This window comes from Ruditapes philippinarum, unplaced genomic scaffold (genome assembly GCF_026571515.1).
Source record: "Ruditapes philippinarum isolate M1 unplaced genomic scaffold, ASM2657151v2 ctg842_1_1_1_1, whole genome shotgun sequence".
Classification (NCBI taxonomy): Eukaryota; Metazoa; Mollusca; class Bivalvia; order Venerida; family Veneridae; genus Ruditapes; species Ruditapes philippinarum.
Window position 1 is genome coordinate 418,684 of NW_026866721.1, and position 24,265 is coordinate 442,948.

Consider the following 24,265-nt stretch of genomic DNA (forward strand, 5'->3'; position numbering starts at 1 on the left):
TGTTACACTGGCATACTGTTGTTCATAGCCATTTCATTTATCATGTAGGACTTACAGTGACATCTAACCTGAGTGGGGTTTGATGTTGATCAGGATCAAGTCAAATATCACTGAGGCTAAGAATTGATATTTTTTTCTACCAAAATTTTAAGCTCAACTATTCAAAGAATAGGGCGAGCTGTTGTACTGGACCCTGTGTCTGCATCTGGTAGTCAAGTTTTTGCATGAAAGTTGGTATCTCCATTTGCATTAAACTTTTTGTGTGCAAGTTGGTATCTCCAAAACAAATGAAAGGAATGGCTTGAAATTTCACTCATTTGTTCTCTGTGATTATCTAACATGATGGGTACTATAATTTACCTTTCTGCAGTTATGCCCCTTTACTTTCAAGCTAAAAGTTGAGAGCACTGTCCTAGGACAGCGCTTACTGTAGAATCCGCTTCACTGTCTAAGAGGAGATATTTATTATATAGAACTGTTGTTTCCTACACTTACTTTAAAATCTATGGTCACATTGGTGATATTAACATTATCAATGCCATTATTGCATATTTACTACCAGTAGAACAAAGAATATTAATATGTGAGAAAAGTTTTATAATGAAATTAGTTAAATAAAATGGGATTGGTTATTTTTTTGTTTTGTTTTACAGTGCATCGACACAATTTAGGCCATATGGCGCTGAAACAGGAGAGACAATTTAAGCTCACCTCAGGTGTTAACACCGCCTCACCTGCTGGAGCTAAGAGATACATAGACCCGGGCATAACATCTTACATGTATGTCAGGCTGTATACCCAGTAAGACACTTCATTGTTTCAGATCGGGGCAGGTGACATTCAAAAGTATCTCCCCATAGCCAAAAAGACTAACCAAGCTCAAAAGTTTATGCTAAGACCTGTAGCTGTTTAGCATTTATAGGTAGAATATTAAAGCATTAATCAAAATTGATAAATCTGAGACCTGAAACAAAATATTTTGGACCCGAAAACAAAAGAACAACAACAATAAATGTTTATTTCTTATATAATTCTTTATTTCTGTGGCAATATTAACTCATGAACAACTTTTTTTTAAAATAGATAATATAAATGATACATACATGAAAATGAAACAAATATTTCATTGATAACAAATTTTATAAATAAAAACAGAATACAATTTTCATTCGCCCAATTTTATTTCTAAGTTTTGAGCAAAAATCTTGAAAATATTGAGACAGCAGCAGACGGCATTCTTTTTTCCACTGAAAAAGGAATCATTCCAGGTAAAAATCGAATGATAAATTATTTTATAGGCTTTAAAATATTGGCAGCTGGTACCCTAGGTTATAACAACTTGATGATGGAAACCATCCATAAACTTTAGACTGGTTCAGTAGATTTTGAATTTTTAGAGACTGGTTACAGAATTTTCAGTAGATTTTAAGTTTAAAATAATAAAAAAGTTGTTTCAAACAATTTGCTAAGGACATCATCATTAAAACAATCAAGTATTGCACTTCTGAAAGTTAAAAAAAGACACATTTTACGGTAGTTGTTGAATTACTATTTTGACATGTTAAAACGGATCTGGTAACAGAAAATTTAATTTTTTGTTTTGTACAGCTCATAAAATTTTTCAAAGCTATGCTTTGCTATAATACCAATGAGACAAGGTTATATTTGTTATCATATTATTATATACATGTAACCTTACAAATTAATAAATACATAAATGACTAATAAAAAGGCAGAAAATGGACGGAAAATTGACTATATTGAGGACGGACTTCTTGAAACAAAATAAGGCAAAACTCTTAAAATGTACTGTCTTCCAAAAATATTCCAGGGAACACTTTCACAATGCTTTTATGTAAAAAATGGGGGAAAATCACAAAAAAGTAGCACTGACATGTTTAATTATTACTTAATTAATTACGTAATTAATAACTTAATTGATTAATTTTCTTTTTAAAGTTACAGCACTCAAAATGTCCAAGATTTATCTTCACTATTAACTGATGCTCAAATGTAAAGATTTGACAGTATGTATAAATACAAACAAATGAATAAATGTCTTGTTTCACATTTCAAACTTAATGTTCTGTTCCTATAAATAAGCATTGTGTCTATGTGAACATAATATTTAACCATTCTCGACTCCTTTAAATTTAATGAATAAAAGAAAAAGTATATTTAAAGTATAACTATTTATTAAAGACAGAGTGAATTATGTGCTTACATATAAAAGCTACTCAGTTTTCTTTTCTTTTTTTAACAATTTAACAAATAATATGTAAATGATATTTATATAATAAACAACAGAAATCTTATCACAGACTGCTTTATAAGGACGGTATATATATATATCACAATATGATGTTTTCATGTTGACATTATTACATTAACTTTATCCTATCAATATCAAATAATGTCAACATATCTTACAGTGTTTACACATTACTGAAATGTTAACTTATCATGCAATGTGTCATATTTTTCTCACCGTAATCATAAAATGTTGACATAACATGTTAATGTCAACCTCTAGAATGATTGAATAACAGACAATGTCAACATTTCATGTCATGTCAACACGTGTTATTCAAACATAACTAACCAATGTCAACATAACATGTTAATGTCAACCTCTTAAGAATGATAGAATATCAGACAGTGTCAACATTTCATATGTCAACATATGTTATTCAAACATAACTAACCAATGTCAACATAACATGTTAATGTCAACCTCTTAAGAATGATAGAATATCAGACAGTGTCAACATTTCATATGTCAACATATGTTATTCAAACATAACTAACCAATGTCAACATAACATGTTAATGTCAACATACAGGATGAAAATATAATTATCACACAATGTCAACATAGCATGCCATGTTAACATATTATACAATGTTAACATAATCAATACAGAATCTTTAAATATCATTAATTGTCAAGATATCATACTATGTTAACATCCAATTTTATGTCAATATATATTATAATGTCAACATGTTACAATGTCAATATATCATGAATGACAACACATTGTTATAATGTCATCATATTATAAAATGTTGACATTTCATTTTAAATACAATATACTAATCAATGTCAACATTTTACCTTATACTTTATCTCTTTGATGTCTATGGCAAAACAGATAAGAAGTGATTTATAACAATAAATTTATACACAATTTTATAGTTTATCTTCCTGTTGAAACTTGACAAAATGCAAATCTGACATTAAAAATAAATAACATATAACTAAAGCAAGCATGTGCAATCCATGCAGTTTCTTCTTCTCCCTATCATCATTGTTTCCTATTATCTTTTCTCCATTGTTTATGTGTTATATAAAAATAATCTTGTATAAACATCCCAAATTGATTCACTCTGTTCCATGTCTTCTCATCTCCAGTTCATCAAAAGTATTTGATAAGCCTCCAATTCAAGAAAGCAATGACAAATCAATCAATCAACAAAGATTGATTCATTTCATAAAATGTTTCTATGATACAGTATGAATAATGCCATTATATACATGATGACTGTCCTGGTGATCTCTAGTAATTAATATTAATCAATTAATCCATTAATCAATCAATTAAATAACAATTAGGATCACTGGTGATAAATGTTCAATAATTAATCAACCAATGCCAGTCAATCACTGGTTATGATTGTCTATTAATTAATCAATCAATCAATCATGGCCAGTGTGGAAGATATATGTATTGATCAATCAATTAATCAAGACCACTGTGGATGAATGTCTATAATTCCAGCGTAAAAATGTCTATTGATCAATCAATTAAACAATATCACTGTTGATGAATCAATCAATTAACTAATTAATCAATTAAATCATCATCTCATTGATCCCTGTGAGCCGTAAGCATTTTTATGTTGATTATAAGCATGGTGATGATGAATTTGACCGTCTAACTGGGCAAGTTCTTGTTTTAACTTTTCATTCATATCTCGTATTGCATCTGAAATCATAAAATGAAAAAACCCATCAATTTTAACTCTGTTAAATAATCATGTACAGATTACTATACTAAAAGCAAGGTGACATCTGGCTGGAACTTTTGATGAAGAGCTTGTTATGAGGATCTGGTATAGTGTCACCTAGAAGTTAATGAGAAATGATCAAATGATCAGTTAGAAATATTCAAATCAAGTGCTCAGTGCATGCTGAGAAAACAGTAAAGAGAGATCTTTTTTCACCTTTTGATATTTTAAAACAACTTAAAGCAATAGAACACATATATTAACATGTAACTTTGTACACAGAAGCATTATAGGATTAATGGTTAGTAACTGGCTATTGCACAAACTTTTTTTCCTTTTTTTTTACACAAGCCAAAAAGTAATTAGTTGGGTTTTAAAGAGTGGTTAAGCCATAAATGTTAAAAAAAAATAAAAATTGTGAAATAGAATGTTAATTAAATTTACATGATTGAATTTTTCATTCACTGCACAAAAGTCTGCCCTGATTTTGTAAATAAAGCTTCTGAGTTAGTTTCACTGAGTAAAAAGTAAAATCATACAGTATTTTATATAGTAAAAAAAATTGTTAATAAGTCAATGGTAGTAAATTTCAATTTTAAATTCTGAACTTTCTAATAATAATAATTATAATAATGTGATTGTTTCTTTTGTCTAGTATTCTTATTTTTGCTATGTAAGCAGTGAAAAGTAAAGATGATAATGTGTAAGTGGTTAGTGCATAATTTACTTTCATGACCCATTGAGCAAGGATATATATGTTTATAACATTACAAAAAAAATAAAGAAATTTTTTGCAGGAATACAAATCCCTCTTCCCTGCCCATTTCAAGAACATGTTTAGTTAGATTGCATAATACATATTTACATAAACTGTACTATATAAAAAAGCTGCCTTTTTCCCTTTTATAATGAAAATATCATAATGTTCATTAAAAACCATGTAAATTTCATATATGAAACAAAATTTTGAACATGTGGATCCCTAAAGACAAATATTTGGGTTTAATTCTTACAAATCCATTTTATAGGAAATGACACATTACTGAATTCTATTTATTCCAGTGGAATAATCTTAAAATTGTAATACTAGTAAATCTTTATCATAAATTTATATCGCCCATCTTTTTTTTCAATAAATCCTAAAAACCCCCTTCCCTGTCCAAAAATTTCCCTTCCCCATTGCCCCCTCTGTCTATTGAATTTCTTGCTCTATGGGTCCTGGGTAAATATATTTAATAAGACACCCACCTGAACTGGATGATGTTGACGATTTACGACTATCCATACGTAAATCTGAAACATATACAATATATAAATTAGTTCCCAACTTTCCACAGCAATCATTTAACTATGGACACTACAGTCAAACCTGTAGAAACAGACCACCTGCTTTACAACAGCACAACTAATTTTAAGTTACAGTAAAATCTCTGCATGCTCCTATAGGACATAGTAAAGGACATCTGTGACAGGTTTCTATTTCTATCAGAATTTTTAACAATCCTTTGTAATCTGGTGATAAAAAGGGTCTGAATGAGCTGTGTATTTTACCTTCAAGGTGTCCCACTTAAATGCCCTGTCAATGCAAAATTTCTATTTTTGCACTTAAAATAGTAAGGCATAACAATGAAGAAAATTGGAAAAGATTTTATCATTTGATCATTCTTTCAGAGCAGAGGTTTTACTGTAGCTCTTCTAGTCCTGGTCTTTTATTACAGGTGGTCTATACACAAAGGTTTGTCTGAAGGTATATTGCCTTGATATATTTGCCTTTTGTGAGAAAACATAGGTATATCAAACTGTCACAGATAAATAACTACCACCACACACCTTGTCACCAGAGAAAATGTAGAGTATCATAAACTAGAATTTAATTGGTAAATCAATTGGTATCAAATGGTGGACCAATTACATCAAATGGTAAACCAAAGATGTCAATTAGTTATCCACTGATATCATACAATAAGCAGGCTATATGAATTGGTAAACCAGTGATAACAAATTGTGAACTAGTGATTTTAAATGATCAATGATATCAAATGGTAAGCAACTGATATCAAATTAGAAGCTATTGCTATCACATGTTGAAGCACTAATATCAAAGTGGAATGTATTGATAAATCAATAATATCAAATGGGAAGCCACTAATATCAAATTTGAAAATATTGATAAACCAATGATATCAAATGGTAAGCCACTAGTATCAAATTTGAAAATGTTGATAAACCAATGATATCAAATGGTAAACCACTAATATCAAATTTGAAAATATTGATAAACCAATGATATCAAATGGTAAGCCACTAATATCAAATTTGAAAATATTGATAAACCAATGATATCAAATGGTAAGCCACTAATATCAAATTTGAAAATATTGATAAACCAATGATATCAAATGGTAAGCCACTAATATCAAATTTAAAAATATTGATAAACCAATGATATCAAATGGTAAGCCACTAATATCAAATTTGGAAATATTGATAAACCAATGATATCAAATGGTAAGCCACTAATATCAAATTTGAAAATATTGATAAACCAATGATATCAAATGGTAAGCCATTAATGTCAAATTTGAAAATGTTGATAAACCAATGATATCAAATGGTAAGCCATTAATATAAAATGATTTACCACTGTGACTGATATCAAATGGTATACCATATCAAAATGTCAACAAACAAAGTCATATTGAAAATCATTTGTATCTAATGTTTATCTGTTGATATAAATACATTATTTACAAATATCCAGATCATTAACTGTAGTCTAATATCTATATACATGACTGTATAAACTATAGTCCTTACCATAGTAAAATAAATGTTTTTGAAAATGTGAATATTCACTTAAAAATTATTTTTCACCAAATGAAGCTCAATATTTATCAAGTTCTTTGCAGCATACTAGATACATTCTATTTTTCATTTTCAAGAGCATAAATATATTGAAAAATATTGAAAATTATGTTACAGTAATTGCTAAATGTGATGAAAAATACTGCAACATGTAATTTATGGTGTGCTTATTATAATAATAAGTCTAATAGGTCAAGGTCATAAGCTTGACCTTTGACCTACAGTGAATGTGATTTTTGACAAAAAGAACAAGATTGTTGATTGTGTGCTATATTTTGTCAAAATTTTAATTTCAAATGATTTCTCCCCAATTAAAAACATTTAAGTTGTTCAGACAAGATAAAAGCTGAAATGACCTAAACACAAAACTGATTCTGTACCAAACATTGAGAGATTATTATCTTTGAGCTCATTGTCATCTTTGAGTTCAATATTATCTTTGAGCTCATTATTATCTTTGAGTTCAATATTATCTTTGAGCTCAATATTATCTTTGAGCTTATTCTTATCTTTGAGTTCAATTCTATCTTTAAGCTCATTATTACAGTATCTTTTAATTCATTTCTTTACTTGACTTTAATAATAGCTTGAACACACTTTTATCTTTTAAGCTCAATGTAATCGTTGACCTCATCAACTGTTTCAAACTAATGAAATAAAACATGGACAAAATAAAGTGAAATTAAAAGTAATATAAATCTGTGAATGAGCCAAAAATCACCAGTTTAAAAAAAAATTGACTTGCATGTTGGGTGCTGCTATCTATTCTTACAACATCCTCATGCGCCTGACAACTTGAAGAAAATAGTAACTTTGAAAAATATACATGCACTAAAACCATACATACAAGAATATTATGAAGAAAAGAATAGATATACTCTGAAGCTTAGTGATTGCCTATCAAATAATAAAGAAGTGGGTAACTCTGCAATTGAGCAATTATAAAAGCCACTTTCAAATCACCAGTCCCTCACTATTTTGGATTTGATTACAAAAGAAAAGTGATTCTATCTAAAGCGCCCTCTTGTAGCTTAATAAAGCAGCACACCTGCAGATGATCAAACAAAATTTTTTCCAAGTAACTTTTGCTGTCAGTAAACACCTTGGGCTAGGTTAAAAAATCATTTCACTTGTCCTTTTGACAATACTGTTACTCTATAATATTATCAAAGTTAAACTCCCCCCCCCCCCCCTGAAAAAAAAAAGACCAGCATATATTTGGAGATGTTCTGATTTACCTTATCACACTAAATCTTAAATGGACTCGTCTTTCAATTTGTACCAGGACTAGACCATTCATCATTTGTCATGAAAATTTTTAAACATGTATACTGAACAGCAAACAGTGCAGACCATGATCTGACAACACTGATGTGCCAGCTGATTATGGTCCGCACTGGTTATATTGCTGTATCTTTTGCCATCAGCAAACTGATGTTTAAATATCACCCTGCACCATACAAGCTGGTAGGAAGCCATTTTATTTTTGCCTAAAAGTGTTTTAAGTGACTGGAAATACAATCTAAACAACATCTTTATATAATATTAAATAAGTGCACTTTATATCACAAATCATGCAAAAAAGTCAAATACCAGGCTTTGGGAGATTTTTGATCTGAAAACATGTTTTCCAGATTCAGTAATTTGTATGACTTATACACATATAAATGCTAGAAAAAATTACTACATAGATGAAAAAAAAATATATGAGAAAAAAGTGCAAAGTAAACAGGGGTAAAAAAATGTTTTTACAGGACTGTGCAAATTTTATTCTCATTACCTCCCTTTACTTTTATAATTTCTATCTCCATCTTAAAGGTTTTTCTGCTAAATGATACAATAAACACATATTAACTAAACAACTGGTTTAAAAGTGACCATTTTCTGTAAATTATACTGGTAGATATTATAATACATAACATAAGAAATAATTTCAGCAAATTTCAATCAAAAATAAATAAAGAAATTAATTTGCAATTAAAGATTTTTAAGTTGGAGTTCAAACATTGCATAGCATAAGATCTAAGCTCTTAATTTTTTTTTTTCAAATCCAACTTTTTTTAATTTAAGCCCATAACAATTTTTTTAGTCTAACCTGTTTTATCACATTGGTAGAGCTATTGTTACAATATGCCAGTAAAAAGTTTTAGTTCACGATTTGCAATTCTTTGCACAATTACTCTGGCCATCAAGACTCTATTTTTTCAAAAAAATAAATTTTAAGCAAATTGAAGAGTAAAAGAATTCATTATGAAGGATGTACAATTAAATAATCAAAACTGTAACAAACACACACAAAAAAATCTCAATAATAAAATTGAAAAATTCAAGAAAACAAACTAAAATAGAATTTAAAACTGAAATTTTTAAACTCAGAACTCTATTTACCATAGCTATGATACAGTGAGATTCCTAAAATAGAAACAAAAGGTGGAGAAACTAAAAACTGCATTTAGAAATCTTTATAAATAATGTTCCTATGATAACAAAACTATACAGAATTTGTTTCAAGACAATTTCATTCTCCAAAACAATTTTTCACAAAAATTCAGGGGCCATAACTCTGTTGCCACTAGATGAAATCACATTTCCTTGGTGACCACACTGTAATATTATATTGAATGGAAAATTTGAATAAACTTTCTTGATTGGAATAATTCTTTGAAATACTGGGTGTCAGAAAATTGAGACAAACTTAAAATTACAAGTCCATATCAACACTAAAAACTGCTGACTCAGAAAAATAAAGTAATGCACACGAATCAGGGGCAATAATTCTACCAACGCTAAACTTAAAATTAGTGTAATCACATTTTTTGAGGAGATTAAATATTAACTGAGTATAACTTAACATATAACTAAAGAACCTATTCATGACAATAGATATCTCGAGGCATATGTATCTATAATTTGTCCTACAGGCATTGAAAAAGAGGCAAGATCTTAAAATAATAAACCTCACTATCAACTACTCAAATATGCCGAGTCAGCAAAATAAATTAATGCACACCATTCATACATTAACACACCTTCCTATATGGTAAAATCAGTAATTGCCCTAAGATCATCTAGCGAGAGACCCCGTTTCGGTCCCTTGCTCTTGTTATTTTGACGTCTACGTTTGGTTTCTATTACGTAATAACTAGTCGATCTATTGTTAGGGTACCAGTCATCTTGGCTTCGTAATTCTACTTTGTTATTGCAGCATTTGGTAAGATAAAAATGTTTAAAAAAGGGAGACTTAAAAAAGGTACATAGGTGTTACATTAAAAACTGCAGTATCTTTATCGATTGTTATCAAAAGTTAAAAAAAAAGTTTAATTAAGCTAGTATATCTCCTATAAGAATTGATTTTATGTAAATTTAGTGTCTCTTCATAAATTTCAAATAATATTGGTGTTAGTTAACATGAAAGAAAATATGACTCTCTTGAAATATAATAATGAAACAACATGTTTGGCTTAATGAATTATTACTGATGTAAAATGTTAGTAATGTTTTTAAGAGTAAATAATCAATTGAAAAAAACTGGCGTCACTAATAATCATGTAATTATCTGGATGTACGCTAATCATCACTAACACAAAAGCATGAATAAAATATCATTACCACTAACAACACAATAATCACATATTTTACAATTAACTGAAAATGACTAATGGTTAACACTTAAAATCATTCTCTGTGGAATTTTATCATATACTGTATTACTTGGTTAATAAAGGAAGAAAACTTAAATATGCATAAAGTTTAAAACCTACCATTTGGCCTATTTGGACTGCCTACATGTGGTTGTCGGTATTGATTGCCGGTACCAGGATGGTGCCCGGGACCAGGTTGTAGGGCCGGGTGACCCGCTGGATAGCCGTGACCTGCGGGATGACCTCCTTGTGTGCCGTTCATATATGGAGGTCCATTCTGTTCATATGGTGGCCTAAAAATACAAAATATATGTTCATTTGGTGGCCTTAAATTACAAAATATGATAGTGGCCTAAAAATTCCAAATTTAAGTTCATTTAGTGGCCTTAATATACAAAATATGATAATGGCCTAAAAAATACAAAATTTAAGTTGATTTGGTTGCCTTAAATTGCAAGATATGATAGTGGCCTAAAAAATCCAAATTCAAGTTCATTTAGTGGCCTAAAATACAAAATATGATAAAAGTTTTTCTTGTAGTGTTGACCATAAACCTGCTTTAACCTTATGTGATTAAAGAATTGATACACAGTATGCTTAAAATCCTAACTTTTTTTCAATTTGGAAAAGTTGATGAAAATATATCATAATTGTTTACCTTTGTTGTGGTATTGGGTCTGCGAGTCTATGTGGAGGTTTGAGCGGCTGACCTCTGGGTGGTGGTGGCTGTTGCCCCTGTCCGGGCTTCGCCCTGCCGTTACTGGTGGGACTGTGGTACCCCTGAGGAGGAGAACCAGGATAGATTGGATCACGTAGAGCTGGGATGTCCCGCAGCTGAAGGTCGTTAGGGGGCTGTTAGTGGCAAACACACACAATTGTTAGAATACAAATTGTACAAGTTAATTAATACAACATGCAAAATCCAAACCATATCACCTCTATAAATATCTACAAATATGTTAAGACTAAGCTACGTAACAAAACCAACTTTTATTAAGATTCTATATATAAAACCAAACAAACAAAGTTGACTACAACTTTATTTCTACAGTCCAGAACCAATTTCACAGATGCTTTTCTAACTAATGCGATCATCTTTTCATTTTCATACTTTGTTTATTATAAATTATATAGAAAAATGGACCCCCAAAAACAGCTGCCAATTTAGATAGGGGAGCTAACTTTTGTAAAATTCTCAAACTACTTGAAATTAAATAGTAAATATATATAAATATTAGTAGTTTATCTGGACACACAGTAATATTTAATATAAGAAACAAGAATGATTTATCAATACTTTGAAGTTTTTTCTAAATAACCTTTCTATATAAAGGCAACAATCGCCTCAGATTAAAAAATATATACATGTACATGCAGTTAATAACACTGGTCAAGCTGTTAGTTTTGGTAATTATTCGTAGGTAAAACATTTTGGACAATGTTATTATAATAAATTAAATACTAAAATGTAATATATTAAATAAACATTATTCAATACACACTTTTTTGTTAATATATTTTAACAGTTTTTAAAATATCAAGGGTTTTTTTTATCAAAAGAATATATATAAATTGATTCAAGAAAATTTGACAAAGATTTAGTAACAGTTTATAACTTATCATTAATTATTATGCTGGAGAAATTTTTGGTAAAATAATTAATAAATTTGTGGTTTGATGAGTGAAATCAAACAAAAATAAAAGTTGAAACGAAATATTTTTGTCTTCTAATTGCAAATTCTATCATTTTGTATTCCCACAAATTTTTTAAAAAACCCTTTACTGAAAAAAACGAAATTTTTAAATTTACAGGGTTTAAACCCCGATTTAAATTTTTTTACAAAAATTCCCCAAATTTTTAAAAACCCGAACAAATTTTGCCTGCATAACTTTCCCGCCACTTCCCCCGCCCCTGTATTGCGGTGAGTTTCGAGGGGAGTGATCTCGTGACCGATGCGAGTCTTGTCTCGGCATAGACTGCCATGACGTTGTCGCCTGATTTAACCTTCTCTCAAGTTCATCTACCCGTTTCATCAACTTCTCATTGTCTCTATACAACAGTTGTTGGTCTTGACGAACCTTGTCACGATTTACTTGCATCTCGGCATTCTCCGTTCTTAAGTAGACAAACAAATTAATAACCAGTGTCACATGACCCATACCGTGCTAAATTTTTATAATGAACTGATTCTGCTTTGAGTATAGACCAATCCATTTTCAATTTAAAGTACTCACTGATTAATTTCAAAGCAAACGGCAAACCTGATTTTGCTTTGAATATTGACCAATCCATTTTCAATTTAAAGTAGATTAATTTCAAAACGAACGGCAAAATCTCAGTGTACAGTCAGATTAAACTGACTGAAACATAAAAAGTTTATATATACCTGAGAGCTTCATTTTCCACCATATATTCCTGTAACATTTCATACAGTCCACTCTCATCTGCACCATTTCCACTCTGCTTTGCTTTCTCTACAAAATTATATTATATAAATGATAAGTTTAATTTTCATTTTAAATGAAAACTTAATTGTTCAAGATGTATAGCAATCTTTTCAGTAATTTGAGTTGGAAATAAACTCAGGTGCCCCTCTACACCAGAGTAGAACCACAAGGCTTCCTATAGCTTTCTTAGATCCAAGTTTTTGACAAATTAGAATTTTAAACCTAAAGATGGTATATAATATCAAACAAATAATTTGAAATATGATTTAAAGTTTACCATATTCATTTACATAAATTATTAAGATATCTATTTCAGGCACAAAAAAACAACAGAAAAAAACCCAGAAAACTGAGCACAAGTAACATCACATTCAGAGCAACTTTCTTCAGGTCATAAGCATATAAAATATTCTTAAATCATTTTGTAAACATAATAAAACTCATATTTGCCTTTTCAAAAGATAAAAAAAACTTTACTAATTTCTGAGGCATAATGTGCCTTTAAAATGTATAACATACCTAATGATATCATTTAAGTAAGAAAATATAACAATAGAAATTGTCTATCAGTGTAAGGATCTAGTGCAATTATATATGCACACTGACATTCAATAATTGTCTGAGAGCAGTAAAAACACATTAAAACAAAAACAATCCCTAAGATTAAGTTAAAAGATACAATTCAAATGTTAGGTACTATATCAAAGAAAAGGAATCTTATATATAACAAGCAAGATTTTTTTAGTAACACTGATATATCAACACCTTAGTGTAATATAACGTGTTAACTTCTATTAAAATACATAAGGAGTTAACCAGTTACTGCTTAAGTGCCAATATGTATTCAATGAAATTGAAATTTACTTTAAAGCTGTGGACAAAATTATTACAATGCAGTATTCATGACAAGCAGAAGTGTTAAAGAAAAGTTTTTTTTTTTTTTTTTTTTTTTTCGTTTTAAACTGAATAAGCTATTTCTTAAGCCAGCAGACCTGACATTATATTAGCCTGGACTTCCGAGCAGTTTGATACTGTTTGCTGACTAACTTTTGAGTTTCATTTTGATACCCCCAAAATTAATAATGGACAATCCTAAAAATGGAAGCTGGGCAAGTCCATTTCAGTAAATTCAGCGGGTTTTGATTTAAATGATAGAGGAGAGCCTCCATTGATCCTTAAAGCTTTGTTTAAATCATAACCAGACCTTTAGAGTAATTAGAAACCATCAAATGTCATAAGCTTGCTGGATAGCTAATCATTACAATAAAAGGATCCAACATTCCTGGTGGGATTCATACCCACAGACATAAGGAGACAAAATATTTGAAGTCACATGAGGGACTTAAACCACTCAGTCACATTTCATAGCTTTAATAAATATATGTACAATTAGTGATAGAGACATTTATTATACAACATTTAAAAACCATGCAAAATCTGGGAACACATGCAGGGTTTGTATTATTTAAAAGTGAAGTATACTGTAGTGAAAATGTAAAAAAAAACAAAACAACAAACCATTCAATATTGAGTATTAGATATTAATAATAAGTTTTTACTGTAAAAAATATTTCAGAGAAAAGGTTTAATGTGAGAATGAATTAGCATTTTATGTGAGCATGAGTTAACATTTTATTTCAGCATAAATTAATGTTTTATGTGAGAGCATGAATCAAGATTTTATGTGAGCATGAATTAAGTATTAATATGCATGCTATCTCCATATGATAATTAATTATCTCAGAAGTGAAATGGTTTTGTTTCATTATTATTTAGATATTAATTAACATGCATAGTGCATGTTTTCACAAAAGGTATGTGAGTTCAAGGTTTTCCATCTAAAATCACATCAATTTTTAATCATATGAAATGCCTTTGCAATTGAGGATATCATAAAAATTTCATGTTTTCATGAAATGAAATGTTTTCAAATAATCAGGGGTAAAAAAATCAATAATGATACTTCAAATTATGTCATGCTGTAATGCATTTGTTATATTTAAAACACTCTTCACAAAGGAGGTAATATAGACTATTTCAGATTTCTTAAGAAATGAATTGGAGAGTATTTAATAGAGTTTTATCAATACAGACTGATGGAAAACCTTTGAATATATGGATTGAGATGTGAGCTCCCTTTACCACATACAGCTCCTAGTAATTTAACACTTTCACTTCAAATCATTCTCTATGAATATATTTAATATATCACAAATTAAAAATCACAATTAAATTAATTTCAAACTTATGTAAATTTATGATTTCAAAACATCATATGATGAAAAGCTTGACAAAAGTTATTTGAAGCATTTTAAAGACATAAAAATTCAACATTATGTTTATTCTAACATTTAATATTGACACTGGAGTCGGCTTTTTATAATTACAAATTAGTATAACTGATTGGACTCAAACTGTACTATGACAGTTACACATGTATAAATATAAGCGTCTGTTTAAAAAAAAATTGAATCCAGTTTTTATCTATAAAATGCACAATTTTAGTTACTAAATGATGCCTATACTCCTTTTTATGATGCACACTCACTGGTTCACATTATTCAATTCTACCATAGTACTGTTCTACCATTGGTCAATTCAAATCTGATCTAAATATAGCAACCAATCAGATGCTTGATTTCTATTCCTGTCTCCCAGTGAGTCTTAAGTTCTCCAAAAGATCACTATCAAGTTTTTGTATTTAAAAAAAAAACAGCAACAATTTTTTTCCCAATCTGGACCTATTTTTCTCTTCGGTATATGTGGTTGGGGTAAGAAATTCACATCTCTTCAGTGCTTACCATCATTATTACTGACAGTATTGTTAGTGTCAGGTTTACCATTAGTCTCTTTCATTAACTTCATCATCTTCTGATCATTCTCCTTCTGTAGCTGATTCTTTGGCTTTGCTGGGAACTCTAACTGTACACAAAAACATGAAATTTCATGTAAAACATCATGTAAAATCATATACATTATACTAGCAATTTTCCAGTTTGCTTGAAATTCCACCAATAAACAAAAACATAAAAATTTCATGTAACAATCATTTCATGTAAATATCTTTAAAAATTTCAATTTCACTCATAGTTTTTTTGTTTTGTTTTTTATTTTTCAATAATAAAAACTTCCCTCATCAGTACATAATACAAATTTTGAGTAAAAACATAAAAAAATGCTCTTGACTTACTGTACAATGTTTTGTCTATTCTGTTTTTGTGCACTCTTATTCATACATGTTTGGTAGTTATGGTCTCCTATGCCTTGCTATTGTTTATTTTTTTTGTAACTTTCTTTTTATTTAGATCTATACTAAACTGATTATTGCTCATTTTCAGTGACTCATAATAACAACTAAACAATATATTTTGAAATTATTACTGGTCAAACTAGAATAAATCAAATTTAACCTAGGAGGAAATTCTTCTTTTTTAAATTATTAGGTTTAAAAACTTATTTCACAAGAACAAACTAACAAGAGCTGGTATTAAAACAGCATGCAGAACTATTCTCTGCGCCTAATAGTAAAACAAGAACTTGGATAATGTCAAATTTACTACTGGTAAGTTCAAAAAGGACATAATTCTGTCAAAATCCATGTTAGAGCTATGGACTTTGTACATTGACCTCTTATTATGAATTGAAAGAAGTGTGTAAAGTTTCAACCCATTCCCTTAAGTAGTTCTTGAGATACAAACTTGCACACAGAAACTTTACCAAAATGTAATGCCAACCTCTTGGTGACTACAGTAGCTGTCCCTGGTATTCTTTGAATAGTCAAGGTAAAAGCTGTTTAAATTTATGATACTCTAATAAACATGATTTACATTGTTAAAGCTTGAGCAAGATTTCAGAACAATTTAAATGTTTCATATTTTTGACTCATTTCCATAATCAATTTTGTTTACATCATTTTATACTAATTTAATTTACTTCATTTGAATAATGCCCTTACAAATCTAGAACTGACTAGCAAAATAGTCTAATTAAGTCAATTTTCATCTAGTTATCAAAGATATACAATTGAAGCCATTATGATATCTGGAAACAATGCTAAAGTGCAATTTTACTATTCCCTTCACCATGTGCTCTGTATACAATTAATTAGCTAGCAATCTGCATAACTGCTATGTGAATAACAGTTGTTTTCGTGTGCACAACCCATTGCTGTGGCAGTCATGCACAAGTAACTTTTACTTATCCATATTTTATCTAACAAATTGCAAAACTGCTTTTTACCTAGCTGCATGTAGGACACTTTGCAATTTTACCTTGCATACATGCACAAGTACATTTTACTTATGCATAAATATTACTATTTTTACCTAGCATTGTGCATAACTGCTATAGTACCTGGCTGTGTCATTTAAATTGATACATGCAAAAGCACATTTTATTTATTCATAGACATTCCTGATTTTAATACTTAGTATTGTGCCTAACTGCTACTTTACCTAGCTGTGCCAATTTACCTTGCATGCATGCTCAAGTACATTTTACTTATGTGCATAGATATTGCTTTTACCTAGCATTGTGTAAAACTACCATTTTACCTAGCTGTGCCAATTTACCTTGTACATAATTATATACTGGTATATATGAACAATTACACTTTACTTATGCATACAAATTGCTAGTTTACCTGGCATTAAGTATACATTTGTACTGCTATTTTAACTAGCTGTGTGCACACACCTTGCACCATGCATATAATTATCATACATGTACTATCTTATGCAATCAAAACAATTTGTCAATTCACCAAGCAACTTGCATTGACTACCTCACTTCGTGTACATCACTTACATTTTCTTTATTTTTGCCTTTATAATTTCTAATTACATCACTAGGTTTAACAATGTTTTCAGCATCCAGTGGCTTTTTATCAGGAGATGGTTTCTCCTCGTTGCTGGGTTTAGGTTTAACTTTAGTAGGGATACCCGTCTGAAATGTATGTTCCCCGATCAGTCAACGGAACATTTCCCAACCATTATACAGGTTGTTTTGTAAGGTTTGTTGTGACAAAGTTAAATGTGTCAGGTACTTTATTAATCTGGTGATTTAGAATTAACGATAACACTTCATTTAACACTATAGTGTATGAGAAAACATCTTATGGAGCTATAAAGCACACTCTGAAAAAAAGCTATGTATTGACACCATCTAATGCTATGTATTAGAAGTGTCAAGGTTAGCAAAAATGCTAACTGTTTAAACGGCAACTGAATAACCAGATTAAACGTTTAATTGACCATACTAAAAGATTTCTTATCATGTTAAACATTACTGTTGCTTTTTATGATAAGATAGCAAAGTTTGTTTGTATTTTGTTATGCTGAACAACAATTACAAAACATATCTGTTTCTGAAGTAACTCCTTAGTACAGCACTCTACCATACACAAAATATAGCATGCATTCGGATAAAAATTCAACTAAAATACAAACAAAATGTTATATCTTGTCATAAACAAAAGTAATGTTTAAAACAAATTTAAAATTTCTTCAGCTGTTGGCCTTATACTAAACATGGTTACCAGTTTTTAAAATTTCTATCCCGTTTTTGGCTAATAACTGACCGAACCCAATTAAACGGATAAATGTGACACCCCTTAGCCTCTCTACTATGTATCAACAACATCTAATGCTCTTTTTTGTGACACCTCTATTTCCAGTGATAATGTATATGGAATGCATCAAAAACAAAGAAAATTCAAAGACTGTCCTGAGGTATCGGGAAATGAAGTACGGTACTTTATGCCTTGGGGAAAAAACTTACAACAAAATATTACCTGTTGTCTAAGGTAGTGATTTTCATTGCGCAGTACTTTGATTTCTCTCTTCAAACTTAATATCAACTTTTCTCTCGGATCCTGAAATTACACAATAATATAACATTTAGTGTATCTCTCCTAACACTATGACAAACCCCTTTAATAATACTGGATTACGTTGATATTATACAAGGGCTATAACTCCTTGAATAAATAAATGCTTTATAGTTATACAAGGGCTGTAACTCCAACAAATCATCAAACTGGTAACCAACCAACACAACAACATAGGCCAAATCAATATCCTATAACCCGTTATGAAAAGTTATCTCCTGTCATTTTTGTATGAGACATTCTTCACTTATTTTCATTTTGTAACCTCTGTTGGCCAATACTTTGACTTAATATCCCTAAAATTGACAATAGCTAGACAGTTCCTAAAATGGAAGCTGGACAAGTCCATTTAAGAAATTTGGTAAGTAAAAGGTAAATATAATTTTATATGGTATTATAACAAAGTTATAAAAAGACAATTCTGTATGCAAAACTATGGTGGCATATTTCTGCCACCAGATAACCATATAACTAACTAGTTAATTAAGAGGTTAACTAGTTATGTAACTAGTTAACCTCTTAATTAACTAGTTAGTTATCAGGTTAACTAGTTATGTAACTAGTTAATCTCTTAATTAACTAGTTAGTTATCAGGTTAACTAGTTACGTAACTAGTTAACCTCTTAATTAACTAGTTAGTTATCAGGTTAACTAGTTATGTAACTAGTTAACCTCTTAATTAACTAGTTAGGTATCAGGTTAACTAGTTACGTAACTAGTTAACCTCTTAATTAACTAGTAAGTTATCAGGTTAACTAGTTATGTAACAAGTTAACCTCTTAATTAACTAGTTAGTTATCAGGTTATCTGGTGGCAGAAATATGCCACCATACAAAACAATACATTTTTGTCATCATTTACACCTGTATACTTACAGATTCATCATAGATAGAATCCAGATCGTCACTTATACTGCTAAACCAAGTCATTTTCCTCGTTAAAAAACTCTTAATCAATATTCTTAAAAACTTCCTTTTCCATAAAATCTCGTCCCCCTCAAAATTTCAATTTTCCAATCCTGAACATGATAATATATACATTTCACATTGTTATGTCAAGTCCTATAGATATACATTTTGACTATATCTAGCCTCTACCCAAAACACTTTCACTTCTAAATGTCGACAAATTAAGAGTTTAATGTATTCACCAATGTAAAATCAATTTCTTCCATAATTTAGATATGGTCGGCCTGTATCTAATATCAATTTAAACAGGTTTATCAGTGATTTTTCCATGCAAGTAAACACTTTCATCTCGTCTCTTTCATTATTTTCAAGTGTCCCCGCTGATTTTCGTGTATAATATTTATTCTGGTAACCTATCAATACGGTAATGTACTTTTAAAATGTCATCCCACTCTGTAAGTATATGTCACTTTTCAATTTTTTTACTAGTATTTTCATCAACAAACAAATATTACTGTAGAATCAATGAACTTGGTGATCCCAAAATTTTATCGACTTTTGTGGTTAAATATGTCAATTGTTTATTTGTTTATTCTCCTTTTAAGAAATTTGACTGTGTAATAATCTATAAATTTAGTGATCTTGAAATTTATCAGCACTTATCCAGTCAATTGAAATTTTAAGATCTACTGTTGAAACAACGCCCTCCTCTCTATGAGTTGTAAATTAGCTCTTAAAATTTTACTATAATTTAATAATTCTTTTTTTTTTCTTTTTTTTTTTACAAAAAAAAAAGTGAGGTTAAAAAATGCAGAACAATATCCTTTTTATTTCATAATGCAAAGCCCTGGGTTATCAATCACAATACAGTCAAACCTGTCTTAAATGGGAGCAGTAACCCTCTAGTGGTTTAAGACTCTGGGTGTTAACCCAGTGGGTTCGAGTTCAACTTGGGTCACCACTATGTTTCCTGATATATTACCAGTATGTGTTAGTTCCTAGACAATGCGCACAGGGGATGAAAGGTGGTTGTTGTAAACAGGTGCTCTATTAATACAGGCCATTACAATGAGAAAATACGATTGTGGCCTTAATAAACTGGTTTCACTGTAGGGGATCTTAAACACATGTTAAGCTGTACATGTATTATAAAATCTTCAAATCAATTCAATTGAAATTTATCCTGTGATTTTTCACTGGTTTTAACAGATTTTGTTTGAACGATAGATCTTTATTTGACTTTGTGATAAATTTCGTTTTAAACATGACATACTGTAGATCTAACTTATCAATCTTTATTTGAACGGGATATCATTCTGTTATATAGTCCCAATGTCTTAATTTTCAGCTTTGAGCAAACACAAGGCACCAGTTTTAGATTATTACCGGCAAAACCCCTTTAACCCTTGATTAACTGTCATAGCTTAGGACATTAACTTATTTGACTGCCAGGTCTTAATATTAACTAATTAATCACTTAAATGGCAAAAAATTGAAAAATTGAATTAATAATTATAACTGTCACAGTGTGCAGCTATTGGGAAAATTGACGTTTACTGAAGATTTTGAATAAGCCTCAATGCAAATAGTATTATGCGAATATTTACAAATTTTATCAATAGTTTAACAGGCCGGCTACCCTAACTTATCAATAAAATGTGGGATATTCGAAAAACTAGAGATAAGTTGAAATAATCAATCGTAAAAGGAAAGAATTATTTGAACAGAGAGCCACACATGGTGAATTAACTGAAAAATGACAAACTCATATTTGACACACAATAAATGGAAGAAATTTAAGGTGAAGTCGGAGGGTTGGGGTGAAGGGGAGCAGGGAGTGGATTTGTTGAGACTTTTTAAGAGCTTAAAGCTAAAACATTTAGTAATTCCATTCCAATGATCTTGACAACTTTCTGATAAAAAAATTCTTTTCCTTCACATTTTTAAAAAAAAAGAAAATAATTTTCCTTTATTACTTTTCCACACTAAAGCATAAATTATTTTGCAATTTTAATTTCCTTATAATTGTAGCAACTTTTTACCTTATTTTAGAACAAGAGCTGTCCGTAAGACAGCGCGCTCGACTTTTTTATTGCTTGCCAATAAAAAAAGTTTTTGCAGTAAAAGGCAATACAAGAATCTCTGTATTTTTAAAGTGAACTAGTTGTTTGATACCCTTGAATATTACAGCAATGTTTATATGACATAATTTATGGTAAAGTGAACAAGTGGATAGGAATGAATTTTTTTAGATTTTTTAAGTTTTTTAGTGCTTGCCTATAATACAAAACATTGACAGTTAAGGGCCATAATTCAAATAAAATCTTTGACAGAATTACCTTCTCCTGGACATGTTTGGGAATCATGATTGTAAACAAGTATTCCAACTTTCAAATTAATATCTCAAACAGTTCAGTCAAAAAGTGGACTGGTACTAAAAAACTTAACCAAGATTCTAAGTCGATAAAAGGCCTTAATTTTTAAAACAAATCCTTGACAGAGTTACTTCTCTTGCGTACAGATAGGGGTAATGATGTGAAATAGCATTAAAAGTTTCAAAGCAATATCTCAAAGGGTTAAGGCAATAAGTGGATTTTACCCATATTCAATGTATTTTCTAAGTCAAAAAGGGGCATAATTCTGTCAAAAACCTTGACAGAGTTATGTCCTCTGTCTGTTGATGAAGGTCGTGATGGTAAACAAGTATGGTCAGTTTCAAAGCAATACCTCCAATGGTTTTGAAAAAAAGTGAGGTGGTACAAAAAACTTAACCAAGCTCAATACACTTTCTAAGTCAAAAAAGGGCCATAATTCTGTCAAAAACCTTGACAGAGTTATGTACTCTTGTCTGTAGATGGAGGTTATGATGGTGAACAAGTATGGTAAGTTTCAAAGCCATACTTGTAATACTTCTGAAATAAAGTGGGGTGGTACGAAAAACTTAACCAAGGTGTGACGCCAACGCCGACGCCAACGCCGACGCCGACGCCGGGGCGAGTAGGATAGCTCCCCTTTTCATAGAAAAGTCGAGCTAAAAATAGGTTACACGAAATTACATATTTTTATCAATCCACAGTACTAGCTTTCAATAGGTTTATCCCCCTATATGTATCATATTTCTAAAAAAAACAGTAATGATTATGCCTACCGTATTATAAAACATCAATAATAATTAATCCATTTTACATTAAACCCCCATTTACCATATAAAAACCTATTCAAATTCACAGGAAATGAAAGAAAAAAGATCTGTAGAAAAAAATTTGTCAATCAGCACTCCTAAATGTATTTCTCTATCACATATTCCGAAGTAAAACACAAATCTTTTAAGAAATTATTTCCGACCATTTTCTATATACCCCAAGAATAAATCCATTGATTAAGCACTTGACATGCACCGTGGACGTTATTCTGTCAATATCACATTTACCCTACGTCTATCGTCGTGTCTAAAAGCGAGCTTACGGCTATTGTCAATTATTTTCGATTTTTTCACATTGAATTGGTTGTAAAGTCTACTGTCATTTTAACAGTTTAATGTAATATTTTATTGGGAGTATTAGATTATACATTTTGATATTATTGATCTTTATGTTTATAGATATATATGTATAGATATATAATTTGAAGAAGAGTTTAATGTATGAAAACAAATTCGTTAACAACTATTGTATTGGTGTTACATTATCTCTTTTCAATAATCTTCCCTTTCTAGGATTCACAATATCTTTAATTTATGTCAAAGCTGCATGCCTTCACAATGATGAGCAAACATTAGGTTCTTTAACCCTAACTACACTAACTACCCTAAATATCTTAAATGAACTTGTCCATATTTCAATCTGGACATAACCATTTATCATTTTTAGGGAAAATTAAAAAAAATATGTACTGGTTTAAAATTGAACAGTGCAGACCATGATCAGATGGCACAGATGTGCCAGCTGATTTTGGTCTGCACTGGTTGCCAGCAGAAAAAAGGTTAAAAAAATTGTTTATATTTAAGAAATGAGAAAAGTTCAAGATAGAGTCACTAGACATTTCAATAACCTTTTCTACAGTATAACAATTACTAAAACTGATGCAAAATTTTAAGATTCCAATGGAATTAAATTATCTAATTATTTACAATTATTTCTAAAAAGAAAGCCATTAATTTAACTATTTTCATTATCAAATCTTGAAAAAGCCAAGTGTTCAAAAAATGATAGGGCTAACTGAAATTAAAATTTTTCACAAAGTAAAATACATGTTGATTCTACTTTAAACAACTTACCATTTTCACGACTGGTTTTGTCCGGATCTTTTTCGCTCGACTTGCATATCTCAATGTGTTCATAGTCTCTGGAGCATGATATGATGAAGGTGTAATACAACATATCTGTAATACAATAACATACATATTGCATGATATATCATACAGTAACAACATATCTGTACTACAATATCATACATATTGTATGATTTATCATACAGTAGCAAAATATATGTAATACAATAACATA

General features: G+C 30.0%; 1 protein-coding gene across 1 annotated transcript in view; it reads right to left on the reverse strand.

Moving 5' to 3' along the window:
* Positions 1-1,015: 1,015 nt before the first annotated feature.
* LOC132733481 (uncharacterized) overlaps positions 1,016-24,265 on the reverse strand; it is an 81,301-nt gene continuing 58,051 nt past the window's right edge. The window contains exons 12-21 of the mRNA XM_060720131.1: positions 24,037-24,141; positions 18,757-18,837; positions 15,767-15,887; positions 12,905-12,992; positions 12,384-12,633; positions 11,176-11,369; positions 10,638-10,810; positions 9,265-9,288; positions 5,260-5,304; positions 1,016-3,989 (exon numbers count right to left, since the gene is read on the reverse strand). Coding sequence (XP_060576114.1) covers positions 3,865-3,989; positions 5,260-5,304; positions 9,265-9,288; positions 10,638-10,810; positions 11,176-11,369; positions 12,384-12,633; positions 12,905-12,992; positions 15,767-15,887; positions 18,757-18,837; positions 24,037-24,141 — 1,206 coding nt within the window. The 3' untranslated portion in view covers positions 1,016-3,864. The remainder of the gene's footprint in view (positions 3,990-5,259; positions 5,305-9,264; positions 9,289-10,637; positions 10,811-11,175; positions 11,370-12,383; positions 12,634-12,904; positions 12,993-15,766; positions 15,888-18,756; positions 18,838-24,036; positions 24,142-24,265) is intronic.